The sequence below is a fragment of the Phyllopteryx taeniolatus genome, chromosome 21 (assembly GCF_024500385.1).
Source record: "Phyllopteryx taeniolatus isolate TA_2022b chromosome 21, UOR_Ptae_1.2, whole genome shotgun sequence".
NCBI classification, from domain to species: Eukaryota; Metazoa; Chordata; class Actinopteri; order Syngnathiformes; family Syngnathidae; genus Phyllopteryx; species Phyllopteryx taeniolatus.
Genome location: NC_084522.1, coordinates 13,030,568 through 13,047,991, shown reverse-complemented (window position 1 = coordinate 13,047,991; position 17,424 = coordinate 13,030,568). Strand labels below are relative to the sequence as shown.

Below are 17,424 nucleotides of genomic sequence, written 5' to 3'. Positions count from 1 at the left end.
CATGCAAGACAGTAGATGCATATAAAAGATATTCAGACACTACTCTTTTATGAAGACAACTTTATTGGCTGTTTTTAAAGAAATGCACCAATGAAATGTGGCTTTGGAAGTATAAAAGTCAACATGAAATGAAAAGTTGTCCCATTAGTTTTAATGTCTGCCAATTATTTCAATATACTTAAATAATGTTCACTTTTCTGTGGACAAAAATGAAAAAGTCAAAACACAAAAACACTCACAATAAAAATGAAAAAGTCTACAATAGTCAGAAAGCAACAAGCTGAAAAGTAAATATGTTATGAAAAAAATAACATGCACTGCATTAAGACAGAAAAAGTTAAAAGAGAGGTGAAAACAAAATGTAACATTTTGAATAGTTAGCTCCCTGGAACTGTATGTAACCCTATAGTACATAAAGAAATCACTAAAATGTGGTGCTGAAAATTTTTAAGATACTGTCCCTTTGACTGATCACTGAGGAAACAGTTCAGTCAACTTGGTCAAGTAAAACTAAATCTCTTCCGTTTAGAAAGGAGGGGTTCACTTCTCCAATTGAAGTTGTATCACAAACTAGACAAATATGTTATGTTGAAAACATGGAACACATTTTTTTTTCTATTCTTAAATTGCACTTATGGTGGTTTGAGTTTTTTTCTTGAATTAACCTCATCTGTCAGACAAGAGATTGGTTATATTGGACTCCGTACAAAGAACTTTCATTAAATAACATTTGAAATCAATATAGTCTTCAACAACAGTTAATGAAGCAGAGAGCAGTATAGTCGATTAAACAACAACAACAACAACAACAACTGCCACTACAGCTAAACAAGGCGCATTATCACCATTATGTCTCGTTCAGTTTACGCTCAAGTCACCTTGCAGGTCATTGTAACTGGTAACACATGAACTAAATTTACCCCAATATGTTTAAGTCAAGTTCTTTTCGGCAAAACCAACAGTGCGATCAAAACAGGAGGGAATCAAACAGTAACTGAGATACTGTATAAAGTGCACCAAAGCACTCGTGGGTCCCTTCTTCTACGATATGTCCCTTCACTGCCACAAATGTGAACAAACTGATCCTCCAGCACCCTTTTGTGAAAACTCCCATATGTTCAGAATTAGCATAAGCCTTCAAACGCACTATTTATATATCACAGTCCAAGAGACTTTTTACTTTACTTTACTTTAAACTATTTAATGGTGACCCAGTCCTACAGGATAACACATTCATTTTGCACATTTCTTCTAGACAAGTAGACATTTTAAGTGCACCGTCAAGCTTATCTTTCAACCTATCTCACCCACTATTATTTTTAGTTGCAACGCTGTCAACTTCCTGTTGGGTTTCCCCAGTATGAGTAACATGTGACACAAAATGCTTCTGGGACATCGCTAACTGCTGAATTCAATTCATACGAAGGAGTATTAGGGCCACACTGAAAAATGAACAAGCTTAGAAGAAAAGTTGCATGGTTAAAAGACCCATTGCTATTTTTGATAGCGCTTACCCTAATAAGGAGAATAATTTCATCATAGAATGAGATACAACCTGTCATTTTACAACAGTAAAGTCATAAAGTTAGGAGGAAACGTCACATTTCCCATGAGAATAAAGTTGTAATGTAACAACAGTTTAAATTTTCAGTCGTAACAGTCTGGCTTTGTATGTTGTAATATTGGGCGGTGGTGGGTCATCTGTAAGACCTGGCCTATGGTTCAGGACCACAAAATTTAACAAAATAATGTATTCAAAAATTAAGCTAAGGAATGTGTTGGCTGAGCTGGTTGCTGGAGAGATGCTGGACGGCTGACAGTGTACCAACTGAGGTGCTCTTGAGCAAAGCGCCGAACCTGCAGTTGCTTTGGGGTGCTTTTCCTCTGCCTCTCCCTTACTGCGTGTGTCAGTGTGTGTGAAAAAGCATTCAATATAGCCTCATAATAGAAAAATAGGACATTTCCACCTTGTGAGAAAAATACAGACTTTCACATTTACGAGGCTAAAGTAATATCAGAGACTAGTTGCAATTTAACAAGAAAAAGGTTGTAATATTATGACGAAAAACTCTTTTGTTGCAATTGTACAGGAGTAATTTTGGAATATTTTGAATAAAAAGTAATATGTCAATATTACAAAGCTAAAGTTGTAGCATTATAGTTGTAAAGATGTACAGTGGACCCTCGCTATTTGCAGGGGATAGGGCGGTACCGGGCTCTACCGCAAATAGCAAAAGTCAGTGGATAATTGATGGCCATTATAATGCCTTGGATTAAAAAAAACATTTTTTAAACCCCCAAAAATCTTCAATATGTGGGGATAAATCACTAATAGGCATTTTCGGGCTTCCCCCGCCCCAAAAAAGTAAATAAATAAACTAAACAAAAAGAAAACAAAAAAGTGGAAAAAAATAAAAATTACAATTTTGAAAAAAACAAATTGAAAATAAATATCTGTGAATAGGTGAATCCACGGGTGCCGAAGCACAAGTATGCGGGGGTCCACTGCATATCTGTTAAGATTAGGACTTTTGAGGAGCTTGTCAAGTTAAACTTTTGTACAGTCTAACAAATATAGTCACTGTCGTAGCACATCAGCACTGTATGAACAGTTGAATGTGATTGTGCAGCGTTTGTCTTTGGTTCCTGATTAAGAACTACAAACATTCCTTTTTTTGTGTGTGTTTGATCATCTAACTAGAAGTGTGAACAATTATTTCACAGTATTTCCTGAGGGAAACAAATACTAACTCTCATAACATTCTCTCTTTTTTTTTTTTTTTTTACAAATTAGCTCACGCCATCCTTAGTATGGCCCCAAAACTCCTTACTAAATTTCTGCAAAACTTTTTCATATGCTAGAAAAAAAAAGGTCCTTCATACATGACACATGGAATAAAATGAAGGGTAACCTCCTTGTAGCAGCAGGTTACACCAAACAGTCATTCACATTTCAAAAGATTCAAGCTCTTGAAATAGTTTCCTGTCTTTGTGCCCTCCAAATGAGTCTGCATCCCTTCCGCCCTATTGTGTGCTACAACGCCAAAATACACTTTGTATTTCAAATGTAACAGTCCTTGTTGCATCACAGAATAATACATTGGAACCCCAAATATGAAGGCCGATGCTGGTATGCTTGTTTTCTAGCAAATAGATTTAAAAGAAATGATTTACATTGAAGCCGAACGAGGTTTGACCTGACTTGGCAGCTTTTTGTCTGTATACTCTCCCAAAAGTACGAACGACTTCTACAGTGTGTACGGTAAACCCCGACTACTGTAAATCGGGATTCATCGTTCACGCTCTCAACTATATCCCAGATTTTTAAGAAAATATTTGTTATGGGTCTTTAAAGTGTACAGGCAAGTCCAAATTTAGAGTTGCGTGCTTTCAGTGTAGTACCACCTTGTGCCGCGACGCGCCGGGCAGCACTTATGTCTACTTAAAGAGCTGCAGCATAATTAAGAGCAAAATATAGAAGAGGAAGAGAAGGCCCACAACTAAACTCTAGTCATTTTTGTTTTTACAGTGCAGATATCTACTTGTGATTATTGTTGTATCCTCTGTTTGTGAAGCAGTTGTGTGAAAGTTTATAATTACCGTAACATCTATGCAAATTTTTGTTAGCCTGCCTATGGCGTTTTGCATTGGTGTTATTAATGGTAACATCAAGCTAGCTTTCGTTTGACCTAATTATATGACTTATTTGTCAGTTTTACAGTATACTTCCACTGGGAGTGACAAACAGCTTGAAGCAAGTGAGAAGAGGCACAAAGGACTACTTTTAGAGTGTACTTTAATAAGTTTGAAAAAATTTAAAGCATGTGGGAGGGGTAAAACTTGATAAAAAATATGATATGGTCTCTCTATGTTGCGTATTTTCACCTATTGCAGGTGGGTCTGGAACATATCCTACGCAATAAAAGGGGGTTCACTGTATTTAGTTATGAGAAAACAAGCCAGCGAGTAGTTTTTCCAAATGTGGTGACTGCTTACTGGTTGTTATGTTAGCATTTGTAATTACACTATGACGACAAAAGTATTGGGACACATGGCCACTGCACCTCCAGGAACAAAAATCGGATAATTTGACTTTCTGGGGACTTTGGGGGCTAGTCAAGTTCTTTCACACCAACTGCACGCAAGACTGCCGTTATAGACCTTGCTTTGTACACTGAGGCACAGACAAAAAGAGAATTCAAGGTCTAGCCAACCTCTGATTGATTAAATTATGGATAATGTATGTCTCAATAAGTTTGTCCATATAGTGTATGTGGTTCCTTTTTATACCTGATACAATAAACACAGAAATAAGACTTGACTTGGCAAAGTAATTGTAAGCAACTCAGATTACATAATGAATGTGCTGTTGTTTTGCTTGTTTGAACACTTGTTTGTATATACTTCTGCTTGTTAAATTGATGATGAATTCTAAGCAACTTTTTTCCAAAGCCTACTTGAGAACTTTGGCCACAGAAGAATAAGCCATGTGGATCTCGTCATCGATCGGGCAGGTGGAGGCAAACTCGTCCCGGGCGTATGCTGCGTTCAGGTACCTCCACAGGTTGGACAGAGACTGAGGGATGCTGAATTTTCGGTATTTTAAACACACAACCTAGAGGGAAATTTAAAAAAAAAATAAAAAAAATAACTTTATAGGGGAGTAATCAAAATACTTGAGAATTTTCACTTTTTAACTCCAGGTCACCAATTCTGCTCCGATTGTCATGGTAACCACTAAAACTGGATGATTTTGACCAGAGTGAGTCAAGTGGATTTTTTATTTTTGTAATTCATCCTTCCTGCTTTCTGATAAGAGGAATGTCAGACATTTTAATAGGACACCTGTAAATTGTTTTACATTTCTGTATGTAAAAATGATGTCTCCTTTAATGGGAGGTATGTGGTGTCCAATTTGAGGGGGGGGGGAAGACCCAAAAATTAACTGCCCCCAGTAAAGGGTCACAAAAGATGTAAGGCTCATTACCTTGACAATGTGGAGCTTTGGCAGCAAGTTGCAGTCAGCGAGGGTAAGGTCTTGGCCGTCAAGGAAGGGGCGGGTCGAGGAAGTGACCTCATCTGCGCTATTTTCGTCAATTTCATCAGGAAGTGGGGAGCCGAGGTAGTCGTCGAGTTTCTTCAGAGCCTTCAGAAGGCCTTTCTCGAGATCTGTGTCCAAGTGTGTGAACAAAGTGAAAAGGGTTTTGTTTTATTTCTGGGGGGGAAAAAAAACCCTAAATGGAACGTGTCCTAACATCTCACTCGAGGCAAATCCATCGTCAGTTTTACTTGGATCACATTCTAATATTATGTGTTTTGAACACGTCTAGCAGCACGGTGTGAGTCGTGGTTTGCGCGTCTGCCTCACAGTCGAGAGGTTCTGGGTTCCAATCTCATCTCAGGCCTTCCTTTGCTGACTGATTTTCTCCACGTGCTTGTGTGGGTTTTTTTCTCCAGGCTCTGGCTTCATAACACATTCCAGAAACACACGTTTGAATTGCCCATAGGTTTATATGGGAGTTGCAATGGTTGTTTGTCCTGCAATTGACGAGCAACGAGAGATTGACATGGGAGTGGATTTTGAGTCCTCCTCTCTCCCATCCAATCCCCTCCAAATCCATCCATCCATCCATTTTCTGAGCCGCTTATCCTCACAAGGTTCGCGGGCGTGCTGGAGCCTATCTCAGCTATCAACGGGCAGGAGGCGGGGTACACCCTGAACTGGTTGCCAGCCAATCGCAGGGCCCATATAAACAAACAACCATTCACACTCACATTTACACCTACAGGCAATTTAGAGTTGTCAATTAACCTACTACGCATGTTTTTGGGATGTGGGAGGAAACCGGAGTGCCCGGAGAAAACCCACGCAGGCACGGGGAGAACATGCAAACTCCACACAGGCGGGGCCGGGGATTGAACCCGGGTCCCCAAAACTGTGAGGCAGACGCTCTAAGCAGTAAACTCCCAGTCACTCCCGCTCCATTTTTGTTTTAAGTACATGGGTCACACCATGTCTCTCTTAGTCACTGTAGCATTGAATTACCAGAATTAGCAAAACCAAACTTAACTTTATGAACAAACTTATTGACTCATTAGCACATTTGAACACTGTCCACAACTTTACTTCAAACTAAAACAATATATCCGTGTATATATAGGATTTTATTGTACTCACTTTCATTGGTCTGAGGGTTGGAGTTCTTGATGTAAGCTGAGAACTTGGAAAATACATCCATTCCTGCTGTGTTTGACTCAGGGTTACGAGCTGCCAAACGAGGATACCTGAATGACATGGAGTATATTTTAGTATAAAATAAAAAGTATAGAACCACATTTTCAGGAAAAGGAATAGCTGAATGAATGCGGTGACTACTTTGGGGGGCAGAGATTATCCTCCAGGAACTCCTCAATCTTGTTGGTGTCAGTTTTCACCTCGCTGCCATACAACAGGAAAGGCGGCTGGGCACCCGGAGCCAGGTCGTTCAAGATGTCCGGCTTCCTTTCGGTGGACAAGAATACGGAAGAAACGAAGGCAGAATATATGATTAACACTGGGTTGGCAGCGTTTTTCTTTTTAATTAAAAATGCTTCTGCTTTAAAAACCCTAGGCTGTTAACTGAGGGCTACACACGGTGGTGCTTGAAATGGAATCCCACCTCTTCATGTCCACTGTGGTGACATCAAACGTGACTCCTTTTAGCCACAACACCATGAAGAGGCGCTGAGAGAAGGGACAGTTGCCGATACTCTGGCCATCGCTCCCTGCCTGCAAAACAAAATCAAAACATGTTATATACAGTAGGGCTGCAACGAATACTCAAATGTTTCGAGTACTTTGAATACAAAAAATTCTCGAGGAATTTTCTTTGCCTCGGCTTATTTATTGAAACTTATTCACTGCCAGCCGTCCTAGTTTGATTGAGTTTGATACTGTTTAATTATGTGTGTAAGCCTTTTACTCATTTAGTGCCAACAACGTATAAATACATATCTTAAAAAAACAACCGTTCAGTCCCAAACAAGTATTAATACGTATCCATCGATCCATTTTCTATAGCACTTATCCCCATTAAAAATGTTTCGGTGACTGAGCCATTCTGCACTTACCCACTGTTGTTACATAACAGTGATTAAAATGGCCAGTGGTAGCTTTGTCCAAACAAGCACCTTTCATTTGCAGTCTGGACACGCAGGGGTGAAACACTACATCAAAGTCAAAAGGTCAAACAAAGATGCAGAGTTTGTTGGATGCATAGTTTATTGTTAGCTTTGCTGAAGTTGCCAACGCGGGGGGATGCATGCTTGTATATGCCAATATGTCACAGGTCCGCACAGTACCTGTAGTTTGAAGGCTTAGTGCTGATTTTGTGAGGGAAACTAAAATCCTGTCTTGCTGTCTTGTCGGCACTTGTGCGTGTTTAGTAGTCCTTAGTCACTTTTTTTAGATTTGGGGTCCAACCACCCCAAGCTCCGCTCCTAGTCCTTGTGCTAACAAAATCCTCACTCGCCATTGGCCTAGCAGTAAAGGGGGCGGGATGACGGGTGGCTCACCTCCTTGAGACGGAACCCCTCTTAAACGATTAATCTCAGCAAGACAAAAAAAAAAAGGGTGTGATTTTTCTCCTTTGCATATTTTGCCGGATGTACAGTATGTCACAGATACGTTAAGACATCTGGGAACTGTTAAATTGTAAGAACAAAAAAAAACTGCATACTTCAAACTGTATGCCTTCTTTAGTCACTGAAGGTGTAGAAGTTCACTCGTCTGACTTCTGTGCAGGCATCAAGGCCTCAGTTTCCACTCAGTGAAAGCGTGAATGTGAATGGTTGTCCGTCCCTATATGTGCCCCGTGACCGATTGGCAACCAGTCCCGGGTGTCCCCTGCCTCTTGCCCAAAGTCCGCTGGGATAGGTTCCAGTATAACGCCATAAAGAAACGTATACTTTTACATGCTTTAGCAGAAATGTATCTACCCAGCAACATAAACTGACACCAAAACACAATTATAACGCCATAATATCTCAAATATTAACATTATCTACCGTCTCTTTTCAAGACACAAGGAATAGAATCTATAAATAACCCCCCTGAAATGGTGGTAAGAAAGTTGAAGTGGCAGTATTATTCAGAAAAGTTACAACAGCATCTTTCTTCCATGGAGAGAAAAAAAAAAAGTAGAGGGTGAGGCACGTGTTCACACAGAGGAATCTTTATGGAAACTTGTGCGGAACATATGAGTGTAACAACTCTTACTTACACAAAACATGAAAATGTGATGACAGTGTGTGGCCAGCGCAACTGTACTTCTAAACAGAGATTCAAGTCTGATGTTAATGTGCTTTAAATAAGATTAGTGGATTTATAAAGCCAGTGAGTCAACAGAGGCTTTCTGACTGACGCCGACACACGCCTGCTTCATTTCTGCCACACTGTAGAGCGACGTCAAAATGTGACATTGAATAATCAAACAAACACACACAGAAAAACAATTTCCGTGGCTCAGTTTCCACTTAAGGCGTCACGGCGTTGCGTGCTGTTCGAAAAAGTCTCGCCCTTACCTTGACGAAAAGTTCCACTTTGGGCGGAATGGCGTCGCTCATTCTTCCTTTCCTAACCGAGAGAGGAGAAGGTCAAAAAAAAAACGTTTGCAAAATGTCAGCTCAGCCAAAACCATTGAGGAACATTTCGAAACCGAGGACAGAGAGAGAGAGAGAGAGAGAGAGAGAGAGAGAGAGAGAGCCAAGCCCATCTTCCGCTAACGAGCTCGCAGACCGTCAACGGCCACGAAACAACACGAAAGAACAATAAAACCACTTGAGCGCGTTGCTTCAAATGGCCCACGACAAACGTCTCGCTCCCTTAACGACGTTTACAGGTGATTTAGTGTGTTTCCGTGTTTGTGTTCGGCTACCTCGTTGAAGCGCCTTGCTCGAAGCCGCTTGACGCCTGCTGTTCTTTCTAGTTTCTCCTCCCAGTCGCGCGTCCTCTCCCCGGGCAAGCACACACGCACCGCGGCGCCATTTCCTGGAGGCCACCGGCCTCGGCAACCTCACCGCACAATGCGGGAGAAGGGAAGGGGCGGGGGGGGATAAGAAAAACCAAAAACAAACATAAGAAATACACAAAGGGCTGCAAATGTATCTTCATTTATGGAGGCAAGTTTAAGTCATAATCATAAGGAAAAATAAACATTTTTGTCACATTGAATCAATTTAAAGCTGCTCCCTCGGCTGTGCTCACTTTCGCCACATGGGGGCAGCATAAGACCGACAAGACAAGACAAGACTATGCCAGAAAACTCATGAAAACTCAAACTCATTTTTTTTTATCACGGGTCACTTCTGTAGTTGTGACTTCCCACTGAGGGCCGTATATGACTGGGAACCTATGTAAAGGAATTACATAACGCCTCTTATAGTTACATATACACGACACACAGATGGATAACTACTTTGGAAATCAGATGCCTATAAAATCATGTTTTTAACTCTTCCATTTCATTTCAAAACGGGATTGGTAACAAAAATGCTTGCAATAGCTCCACGTTGTAACTTATTACAATAGAAGACAATTAGCAATTTGGATATTTTTCGCAAGAAACATGACGCATGATTTGCTTTTGCGGGCCACATGAAATGATGCGATGGGCTGGATTTGGCCCCCGGGCCACCAGTTTGACGCCTGTGCTGTATGTTGTTTATTGAGGCGTTATTAAGAGTCCCACTTGAGTTCTTGGCAGGATGCATTCACGCCCGGATGGTTCGTTAATATAGTCAAGAGCATGATGACGGTTAAGCTTAACATGGTCTTTGTATGTATTGTGCTTCAACAATATAAAGTGTAATCAAGCTTGTAAAAATAACACCCTGGTTTGGTTGCAGGGATGTGCGTTATTGTGTTTGTGGCTGGTGAGGCACTGACATCAGAGTCAAATGTACAATTTTATTAGCCAAACAGGATGACACATTTGCCACATTTAAAACCAGCAAAGCGTTATTTTCTAACCTGACGTTGTGAAGCAGATCTATAATCTCTGGCGTTGGTCTTCCTTTATGAATTAGATCCCGTTTCAATTGGTAGCTCAGTTTTGATTAAAAAAAAAATATATATATATATATATATATGTGTGTGTATTTTGCACCAGCAGCTGTGTCTATCCTCCCTCAATCTCAATTCGTTCTAACTAGCTGGTGGTAGGCTAAATTCAATTAGCTGATCGATGTTTACTTTACCATACGCGCTTTTCCATGGATTTACTCTTGGCTCGCAGTTATTGCAATTAACCTAAAATGCATGTTTTTGGAATATGGGAGGAAGCAGCAGTAGCTCAAGAAAAGCAGGACGAGAACATGTAAACGCAAGATTTGAAAACCACAACTTCTCGACTGTGTGGCAGACTTGAAATGAATTGAATGGAGGTCTTTATTTCAAACGTGTAAAAAACATACAAAGTAACAGAAAAACAAACAAAATCGAAAACAATTTGGTTGCAACAAAAAAAAGTTGAATTACACATATTAGGAGTAGGAAGAAGTAAAACTTGTTTTTATCCTACCTCTGTCTCTACTTCCTTATAAACCCTAAAGAACATAAATATAGTACTATAATGATGTGATAATATAATAACAATAATAAGTCAGAACTATTAATATATACACATCATGATTCTGTATACACTAATACAATAATACAAATGATTATATCAGTAACAGCACTATCTTGGACTTTAATTATAAAAAAAGAAAAAAAAAGAAAAAGATCAACTGCTAACCACTCATACTCTCATGAGTGTGCCAGTTTTGGGGGGAAACAGAGATATGTAATTAGTGTATATTAATTGCACCATAGCCTATAATTATTTTGAAGTCGTGAAAGAAGCAAATAACTTCCTGGTGTTGGATTTTCAAACCGTCACTTTAAAATGTTTATTTTGAATGTTTTGAAAGGATTTTAAATATTCCAAAAATATGTCCAAATATATATATATATATATATATATATATATATATATATATATATATTATATTTCTTAGTCTGTGTTTAACAACAATCAGAGTCTGAAAGTTACGTGAGCTTTTACCATTTTAACAGCCATTGAACGTTAGAAGTAATCTTTCTATTTCAATATCTGCATCAGGAATAGTACTAGTAGTAATAGTAGTAGTGGTGTAACTAAAAAAATAAAATAAAATTCTTCTGATATCATGCTATAAAACAAGGCTTAATGAGCATTAGCTTTAGCCACATTTTGTCTTGTTTATTATCAACGTACCAGCTACTACAAAAGTAGCCACGAGAACGCTCAACATTAACATTATTACCATTACACAACAAATTGAGGGATAACTACTTTGGAAATCAGAAGACAAGGATAATAGTTTGTTCAAGTATTGTTTAAGTTACTGCAGAAGAAGTGTTTGGTAACAGAAAAATGCAATATCTCAACGTTATTGTTGATTACTATGACAATTTGGAATTTGGGTTCAGATTTGAGCAAAAATGACGGACGTTGACGAGAATGATTTGCTTCGCGGGCCACATAAAATGATGTGGCGGGCCGCATCTGGCCCCCGGGCCTTGAGTTTGACACCTATGCTCTAGAACCCCTGATGTCGGTTCTGTACGAATGGAACACCTAAACCAAAGACCCCCTGCAGTGCGCGTGTGGCACTGTTTAGCGAGGCCAGCTTCATACGATGAATGAAGTGCCAAATCAAAACGTGTAACCGAATCAACTGATGCTGCATCCGTCCATCCATTGAACAAATCATAGCTGACTTTGCTCGGGAAGCCGAGTACGCCCTGGAATGGTCGCAGCGATGTTCAGTGAGGAACTGACATCATAGGCTGCTTTACAATTTTATTAGCGAAACAACGTGGCGTATTTGCCATCAATTTAGCAGCCTGACATAAAAAACTGCTTAAGTGGTATATTTTGACCTGTTTTAAGTTTTAATCTCCGCCGTTGGTGTTGCTTTTATAATTAGATCCCGTTTCGATTGGTAGTTGAGATTATAGACATTATTGCATGTACAGCAGAATGTTAGTTTAATTTCCCTTTGAGGGATTATAATCAGTATAATAAATGAAATTTTAAAAAAAGTCATGAGAAGAAAGAAGACTCATATACAAGTCGGTTTTTTCATTAGACCCTAATTTATTATGCTTATTATGGGACTGGAATTTCAGTATACACCTGTATCATTTTGTCCACACTGCACAGAGAAGTAAACAACAAGTAGTTACAATGTACATATTTATATACAGTATATATATTTGACTTCAGTCAACACTAATGTTATTGAGTAAACACTAATGTTATTAGTTGTTATTGAGTAAACACTAATGTTATTGAGTAAACAAGTAAACGTTTCCTTAATGTATTCCTTAACCTTTGTTGCGCTATATGAAACTGCTGCAGGATTACTTGATTGCAATATCACCTTCCCAATCACTTTTTCCCGAGCAATTAAAGTAGAAGCTGATGGATACTTAAGTTTACTCATTAAAGTCAGAGCAAAGACGACAATAGCTGGCCAAAGGTGCAAACAGGAAAGACCTGCTTTGTCCTTTAAAAACACATGAAGTTTCTCCAAGGCCCTACACGGCCCACAGTAAGAAAACGGCGGCGGAGGCGGCCATTGTGAGGGAGAGTTGAACGGACGTGGCGCCGTTACACCGATCGGTGTTACAACACTCGAAAGAAGCGGTGTAAGCATTTCCGAAGATGTTGCCGGTCAACACGTCCCCGCACAGGTCTGAGTCCAGGCAGCCGCGGATATGGAGGCTGAACCCTTCACTGGATTGGAACTCTGAAATAAGCGTAACAGAAAATCACGTCAATGATATTGACTGAGTTTTGCCTTTACCCTTACTGGAATGTTTGCAAATTCCAAATTTACCCCTAGGAAATATTTTGTAAGCACTCTAAGACTTGTTATGATCTTTCATAGTTGTATGACCACTTTCATAGAATGGCATCCATCAAATATTCTGTTGCAGCAAAGATAATAAAATGCACTTTTGATTGACACAGTCAGAGAAGTATTCATTTATCATGTGATGTGTCCATGCGCCACATGCGCACGGTGTGTATTAACAACCCTTGACGCCTCTCTGGGTCTCTCGTTCCGCCACACTGGCAATTAAGCCCTGTAATTAATGTTAATTAATGTTAATGTTAATTTCAGCGATAAATCAATCAGAGTTTGTTAAGTTTGCTGGCCTAGACCATCATAAGTGCAGACCAATATTTATGTTTATGTCATAACCCGGATAAGCGGTAGAAAATGGATGGATGGATGATTGGTTGGTCAGAGCAAAATTTACAGCCCACTTCCACGAGCAAAACACGTCTGTCGCCATCTGCACACATTCATACATTTAGTAATCAGCATCTCTCGTGCATATGATGTATTTTATTTTCAATTGTTTATGTTTTCGTCATATTACCACATAAACACTCATTCTAAACTGGTGCAGATGATGCACGTCTTAAAGTTGCATGCAGTTATATTGTTTTTCTTTGTGTATAGTTTCTCAAATTGTGGCTTGAGAGTCGTGGTTTTAGGAGCTAGATTAAGTCAGGAAAACCCCCACGAAGGCCCAGGCACAAAATGGACGGCCTGACACTTTTACCAAACATTGCTCTCCATGTAAACATTACGTATGGAAAACATCTTTAGAATGTGAGATTGCATAGGTAAACACAAACAAGCAAGAGGAGGGACAGAAATAGAAATAAACTAAGACAGCTAGCTATCTTGTGCCGAATACATTCAACAGATGCAATAAGCCGTCCCACCCAAAAAAAAAAAAATCATGGGACGTCTCCTTACGTGCATTTCCACGATAGCAGCTCTGCGTTGCATTATCACACGTGATATCACTGCCAAACAGACATAGGTTCAATATACCGACGGGGCACCGGCGGCAGATCAGGCAGTGTGCTGTTCAGTGAGAATGAGAGACGGAAAAGACAGTCAAGAGTTCATTTTTTTCCAGAAGTTACATTATTACCCTCATAGATATATAAATAGCAGAGCAATGGCCATAACGCTAGGCATCCTATATGAAAAATGTACTTTTTGAGAAAATGTAAAGAAAGAAAAAATCCACCAGGCAGAAAATGCTGCAGACACGTTTTTTTTCCCCTCCTTTTTTAATTTCATTTTTGCCGTTGAAGGTGGTTACTGTCCACACATGACAAAAAAACAACAAATATCTGTTTGAGATTGGGGAAATGTTCTATCTATTTTCTATATCGCTCTAGGTTTGTCCGAGCTGACTTTGGGTGAGTAGTGATTAGTATCAGTAGTAATTTAAGGCTTGTTTTCTGATGACTCATTTGGTTTTCAGCCTGATTTTGGCCCGCCCGGTTGCCAGCCAATCGCAGGGCACATACAAACAAACAACCATTCGCACTCACATTCACACCTACGGGCAATTTAGAGTCTTCGATGAACCTACCATGCATGTTTTTGGGATGTGGGAGGAAACCGGAGTGCCCGGAGAAAACCCACACAGGCACGGGGAGAACATGCAAACGCCACACAGGCGGGGCCGGGGATTGAACCCGGCTCCTCAGAACTGTGAAGCAGACGCTCTAACCAGCGAAGACGAACATGTTTCCTTATTAAACTAGTATGTGTTCTGCTGCAGAATTGTCTACAGAATAGGAAGCCTGGATGTTGTTGTTGTTTTTTTTAAGACAATAACAAGTGAAAATAGTGAGGTTAGATACATTTGTGTAGGCTTGTTTTGTTAAAATTGATCACATTAATGCTTTGTTGCAGAAGGAAGGCAGCAACATGAGATGTGGGCAGATTAATTTCCGCCTATATAAACGTGTTTTTTTTCAGCTCATCGTTTTAAATACTGACTCACAAAAGAAATTCCTGGTGCGTAATCTGTCCATTGGTAGGTGACGCACAAGGTGAGTTCATATTCTACTGTTTTTTCATTGTCTTGTCTGAGACTGGAAGATGATTCATAAGAGCTGCTCAAAGTTGTTCACCAACTTCCATAAACACAACCACCAGAAACCCGCGGCATCAGAATGTGGGAAATGTTCCTAAAATGTTGCTTTGTTACACGCAAAGGGCAAATGTTGGTGAAATGGTCATTGCTTATCGAGCGTGATTTTCTTCGTAAAAGCAACATTTGCGATAGGGACCATTCATCTTCTTGGATCTCATTCGGGTCGCACGGTGGAATAGAGGTCAGCATGTTACAAAATCAGGTTAATTGAAGACTCTTAATTGCCCGTATGTGTGAATGCTTTTATATGTCGTGTGATTGACTGGCAACCAGTCCAGGGTGCAGTCTGCCTTTTGTCAAAGTTGGGATAAGCTCCAGCTCACCTCTGAACATAATGAGGACCAGCTGTATGGAAAATGTCTATAAAGATTGATCTTATTGGATTGTGCGGGTGTAATTAATGTTGCGGACAGTTCATTAATATAATAATAATAATAATAATAATCCATTCATCTTTTACCTTTCCAGTCAATCACAGGGCGCATATAGAGACAAAGCTCACATTCACGCTGTTGCTGAGTGGGAACTGAACTGACCCCGAAGTCAGCAAAGGGAACTACGAGACTATCAACGACTAATAATCATCATCGGAGTGCGGATCATTTACGTTTTGTAAATGATTTGCTGTGTTGGCTTTTGGAACGTCACTTTAAAGGTTTGTTGTTTTAAAGGATTTGAACCTACCCCCCTCTGAAATGATGTCCCATATATGTGAATAACATTGACACTATTTTCCAGAACAAGACTTGAAATAAATAAATAAATAAATAAGAATGTAAATAATATTTGAATAAAGAAATTGTACTTTTCTTAATCTGTATTCAAAATGTACAGGCTCAAGTTACTTTAAAATGAAAGTGCGTGAGCTTTCACCTTTTTTTTTTTTTTTTTTTTTTACCAGCAGTTGAAAGTAAATATTAATCTTTATCTAATCAGGAATAGTAGTAGTAGTAGTAGTAGTAGTAGTAGAAACCCCCCCACCACAAGAAACAAAAATAAAAAATCCCAACTCATTAACCTTTCCTCACATTCCCCTGTAAGGTGATGTACAGTAGTCCTAAAATCAGTTCAAAAAGGCTTAATGACCATTAGGTTTAGCCACTTTCTCGTTCAATTACTATGAACTTACCAGCTGCGACAGTCGTAGCCAGGAGAATTGCTGTTTTCCAAAAGTTCTTCATCGTACTCTTGTAATCACAATGTCCACAGATACTTATAATGTTTTGGTTTAGGCTAACAGAGGACTTAAATAGAGTGTGAACAAGGTGAGCAACTAATAGACAAGCCTACGTCAGGCGGAACCTCAGCAGAAAATGTGACTCTTCAGGTTTCTGCACCCATCACAAGGTAACGTATGACTGGAAGCCTCTCAGTGACGCTGTCGACCCGGCGAAAGTAATAGTACAATTTCCGCCACTCGACACCATGTTTGTTTATTAACATATAAACATTTAATGTACAATACACAAATGTGTGTGCGCAGGGTGCTGATCAAACGTGTCCCGAAAACAGGGGGGTACACTGCGGCGTGTAATGTGTGGCCCGTACATTTCAGCAACGGGGGAATTGAGGGGGGCTTAAGATTGGTTTCTGGGGGGCTGATACACTAAAACTTGGGCTTCAGACCCTCTAAAATATGCCTAGCGACGCCACTGATTCAAAGTGATAAAGCACAAAGTGGCATAGTAAATAAAGTAAAAGTAACTAAGATGAACCAGTATCTGGTTTAATATATATTTATTTATTAAGTTTATTTATTTTTTTGTCCTGTTCGGCTGTTAGGTCAAGCAGAATGGAAAATCTGTATCCCTTTTATGCCGGAACAGTTTTACTGTCACAGTGGAGTTTTTAAGCTTCCGCTGTGGTTTCTTAGTATTATAATTGAGGTTTATTGAGAATCAGACTTGAGCACTCGAAGAGAACAAAGTTTCTAGAAGGGAGAGAGAAACAACGACAAAAGACAAAGCACTAATTGTAAACAGGATGAGAGAAGTATACCATTCCATTATCTACAACAATGAAACATTAAATATGAGTGTTGCATGGGGCTGCGGTGCTAGACCCTGTGAGGGAAGGACAGGACAAGGACAGGAGAAGAAGCATGCAGGACAAGGGTCGTGAACCCGGCTGCACAACCGAAGTGCGGTGGCATTAATGATGTCAATTCTAAAAGTCTACAGGACGAGAGAATGAGTGAGGGGATACACAAGCGATTTGCATATTCATGAGTTATTTGTTGCAGTAAGGGGGTGTGTGCCTGCGGATACATGCAAGTGAATGGACACCGTTTTACATGCACAAAGACTGGCATCTGGTTTATGATGAGATAATGTCGAACAATTTGATTTTAAAACGATATATTTAAAAAACCGAGATGAACT

At 39.7% G+C, this 17,424-nt stretch overlaps 2 protein-coding genes across 3 annotated transcripts; both read right to left on the bottom strand.

Moving 5' to 3' along the window:
* Positions 1–43: 43 nt before the first annotated feature.
* On the bottom strand, positions 44–10,262 carry clic1 (chloride intracellular channel 1). 2 transcript variants are annotated; one of them, XM_061760900.1, is made up of 7 exons: positions 8,916–10,262; positions 8,563–8,614; positions 6,660–6,769; positions 6,377–6,502; positions 6,179–6,285; positions 4,988–5,169; positions 44–4,615 (listed from the first exon to the last, which is right to left on the bottom strand). In XM_061760900.1, the coding sequence occupies exons 2-7, from the start codon at positions 8,602–8,604 to the stop codon at positions 4,454–4,456; spliced, it is 729 nt and encodes a 242-aa protein (XP_061616884.1). In that variant the 5' UTR covers positions 8,605–8,614; positions 8,916–10,262; the 3' UTR covers positions 44–4,453. The 2 variants fall into 2 exon arrangements, with proteins under 2 accessions (XP_061616884.1, XP_061616885.1); XM_061760901.1 differs by lacking the exon at positions 8,563–8,614 and having other exon boundaries at positions 8,916–10,096.
* Positions 10,263–10,408: 146 nt separating this feature from the next.
* Positions 10,409–16,332, bottom strand: LOC133471411 (protein Bouncer-like). The gene is made up of 3 exons (XM_061760906.1): positions 16,173–16,332; positions 13,843–13,953; positions 10,409–12,816 (listed from the first exon to the last, which is right to left on the bottom strand). Exons 1-3 carry the CDS (start codon positions 16,222–16,224, stop codon positions 12,605–12,607), a joined length of 375 nt encoding a protein of 124 aa, XP_061616890.1. The 5' UTR covers positions 16,225–16,332; the 3' UTR covers positions 10,409–12,604.
* Positions 16,333–17,424: the final 1,092 nt, after the last annotated feature.

What these genes read in the sequence shown, in the direction of transcription:
- clic1 (XM_061760900.1), bottom strand. Translation starts at nt 8,604, where the DNA reads ATGAGCGACGCCATTCCGCCCAAAGTGGAACTTTTCGTCAAG. An exon ending in GATAATCTCTGCCCCCCAAA is followed by an intron (nt 6,286 to 6,376) that starts GTAGTCACCGCA and finishes CATGTCATTCAG; the next exon opens with GTATCCTCGTTTGGCAGCTC. An exon ending in CAAAGCTCCACATTGTCAAG is followed by an intron (nt 4,616 to 4,987) that starts GTAATGAGCCTT and finishes ATTTCCCTCTAG; the next exon opens with GTTGTGTGTTTAAAATACCG.
- LOC133471411 (XM_061760906.1), bottom strand. Translation starts at nt 16,224, where the DNA reads ATGAAGAACTTTTGGAAAACAGCAATTCTCCTGGCTACGACTGTCGCA. An exon ending in GGCTACGACTGTCGCAGCTG is followed by an intron (nt 13,954 to 16,172) that starts GTAAGTTCATAG and finishes CTCACTGAACAG; the next exon opens with CACACTGCCTGATCTGCCGC. An exon ending in CTGCTATCGTGGAAATGCAC is followed by an intron (nt 12,817 to 13,842) that starts GTAAGGAGACGT and finishes CGCTTATTTCAG; the next exon opens with AGTTCCAATCCAGTGAAGGG.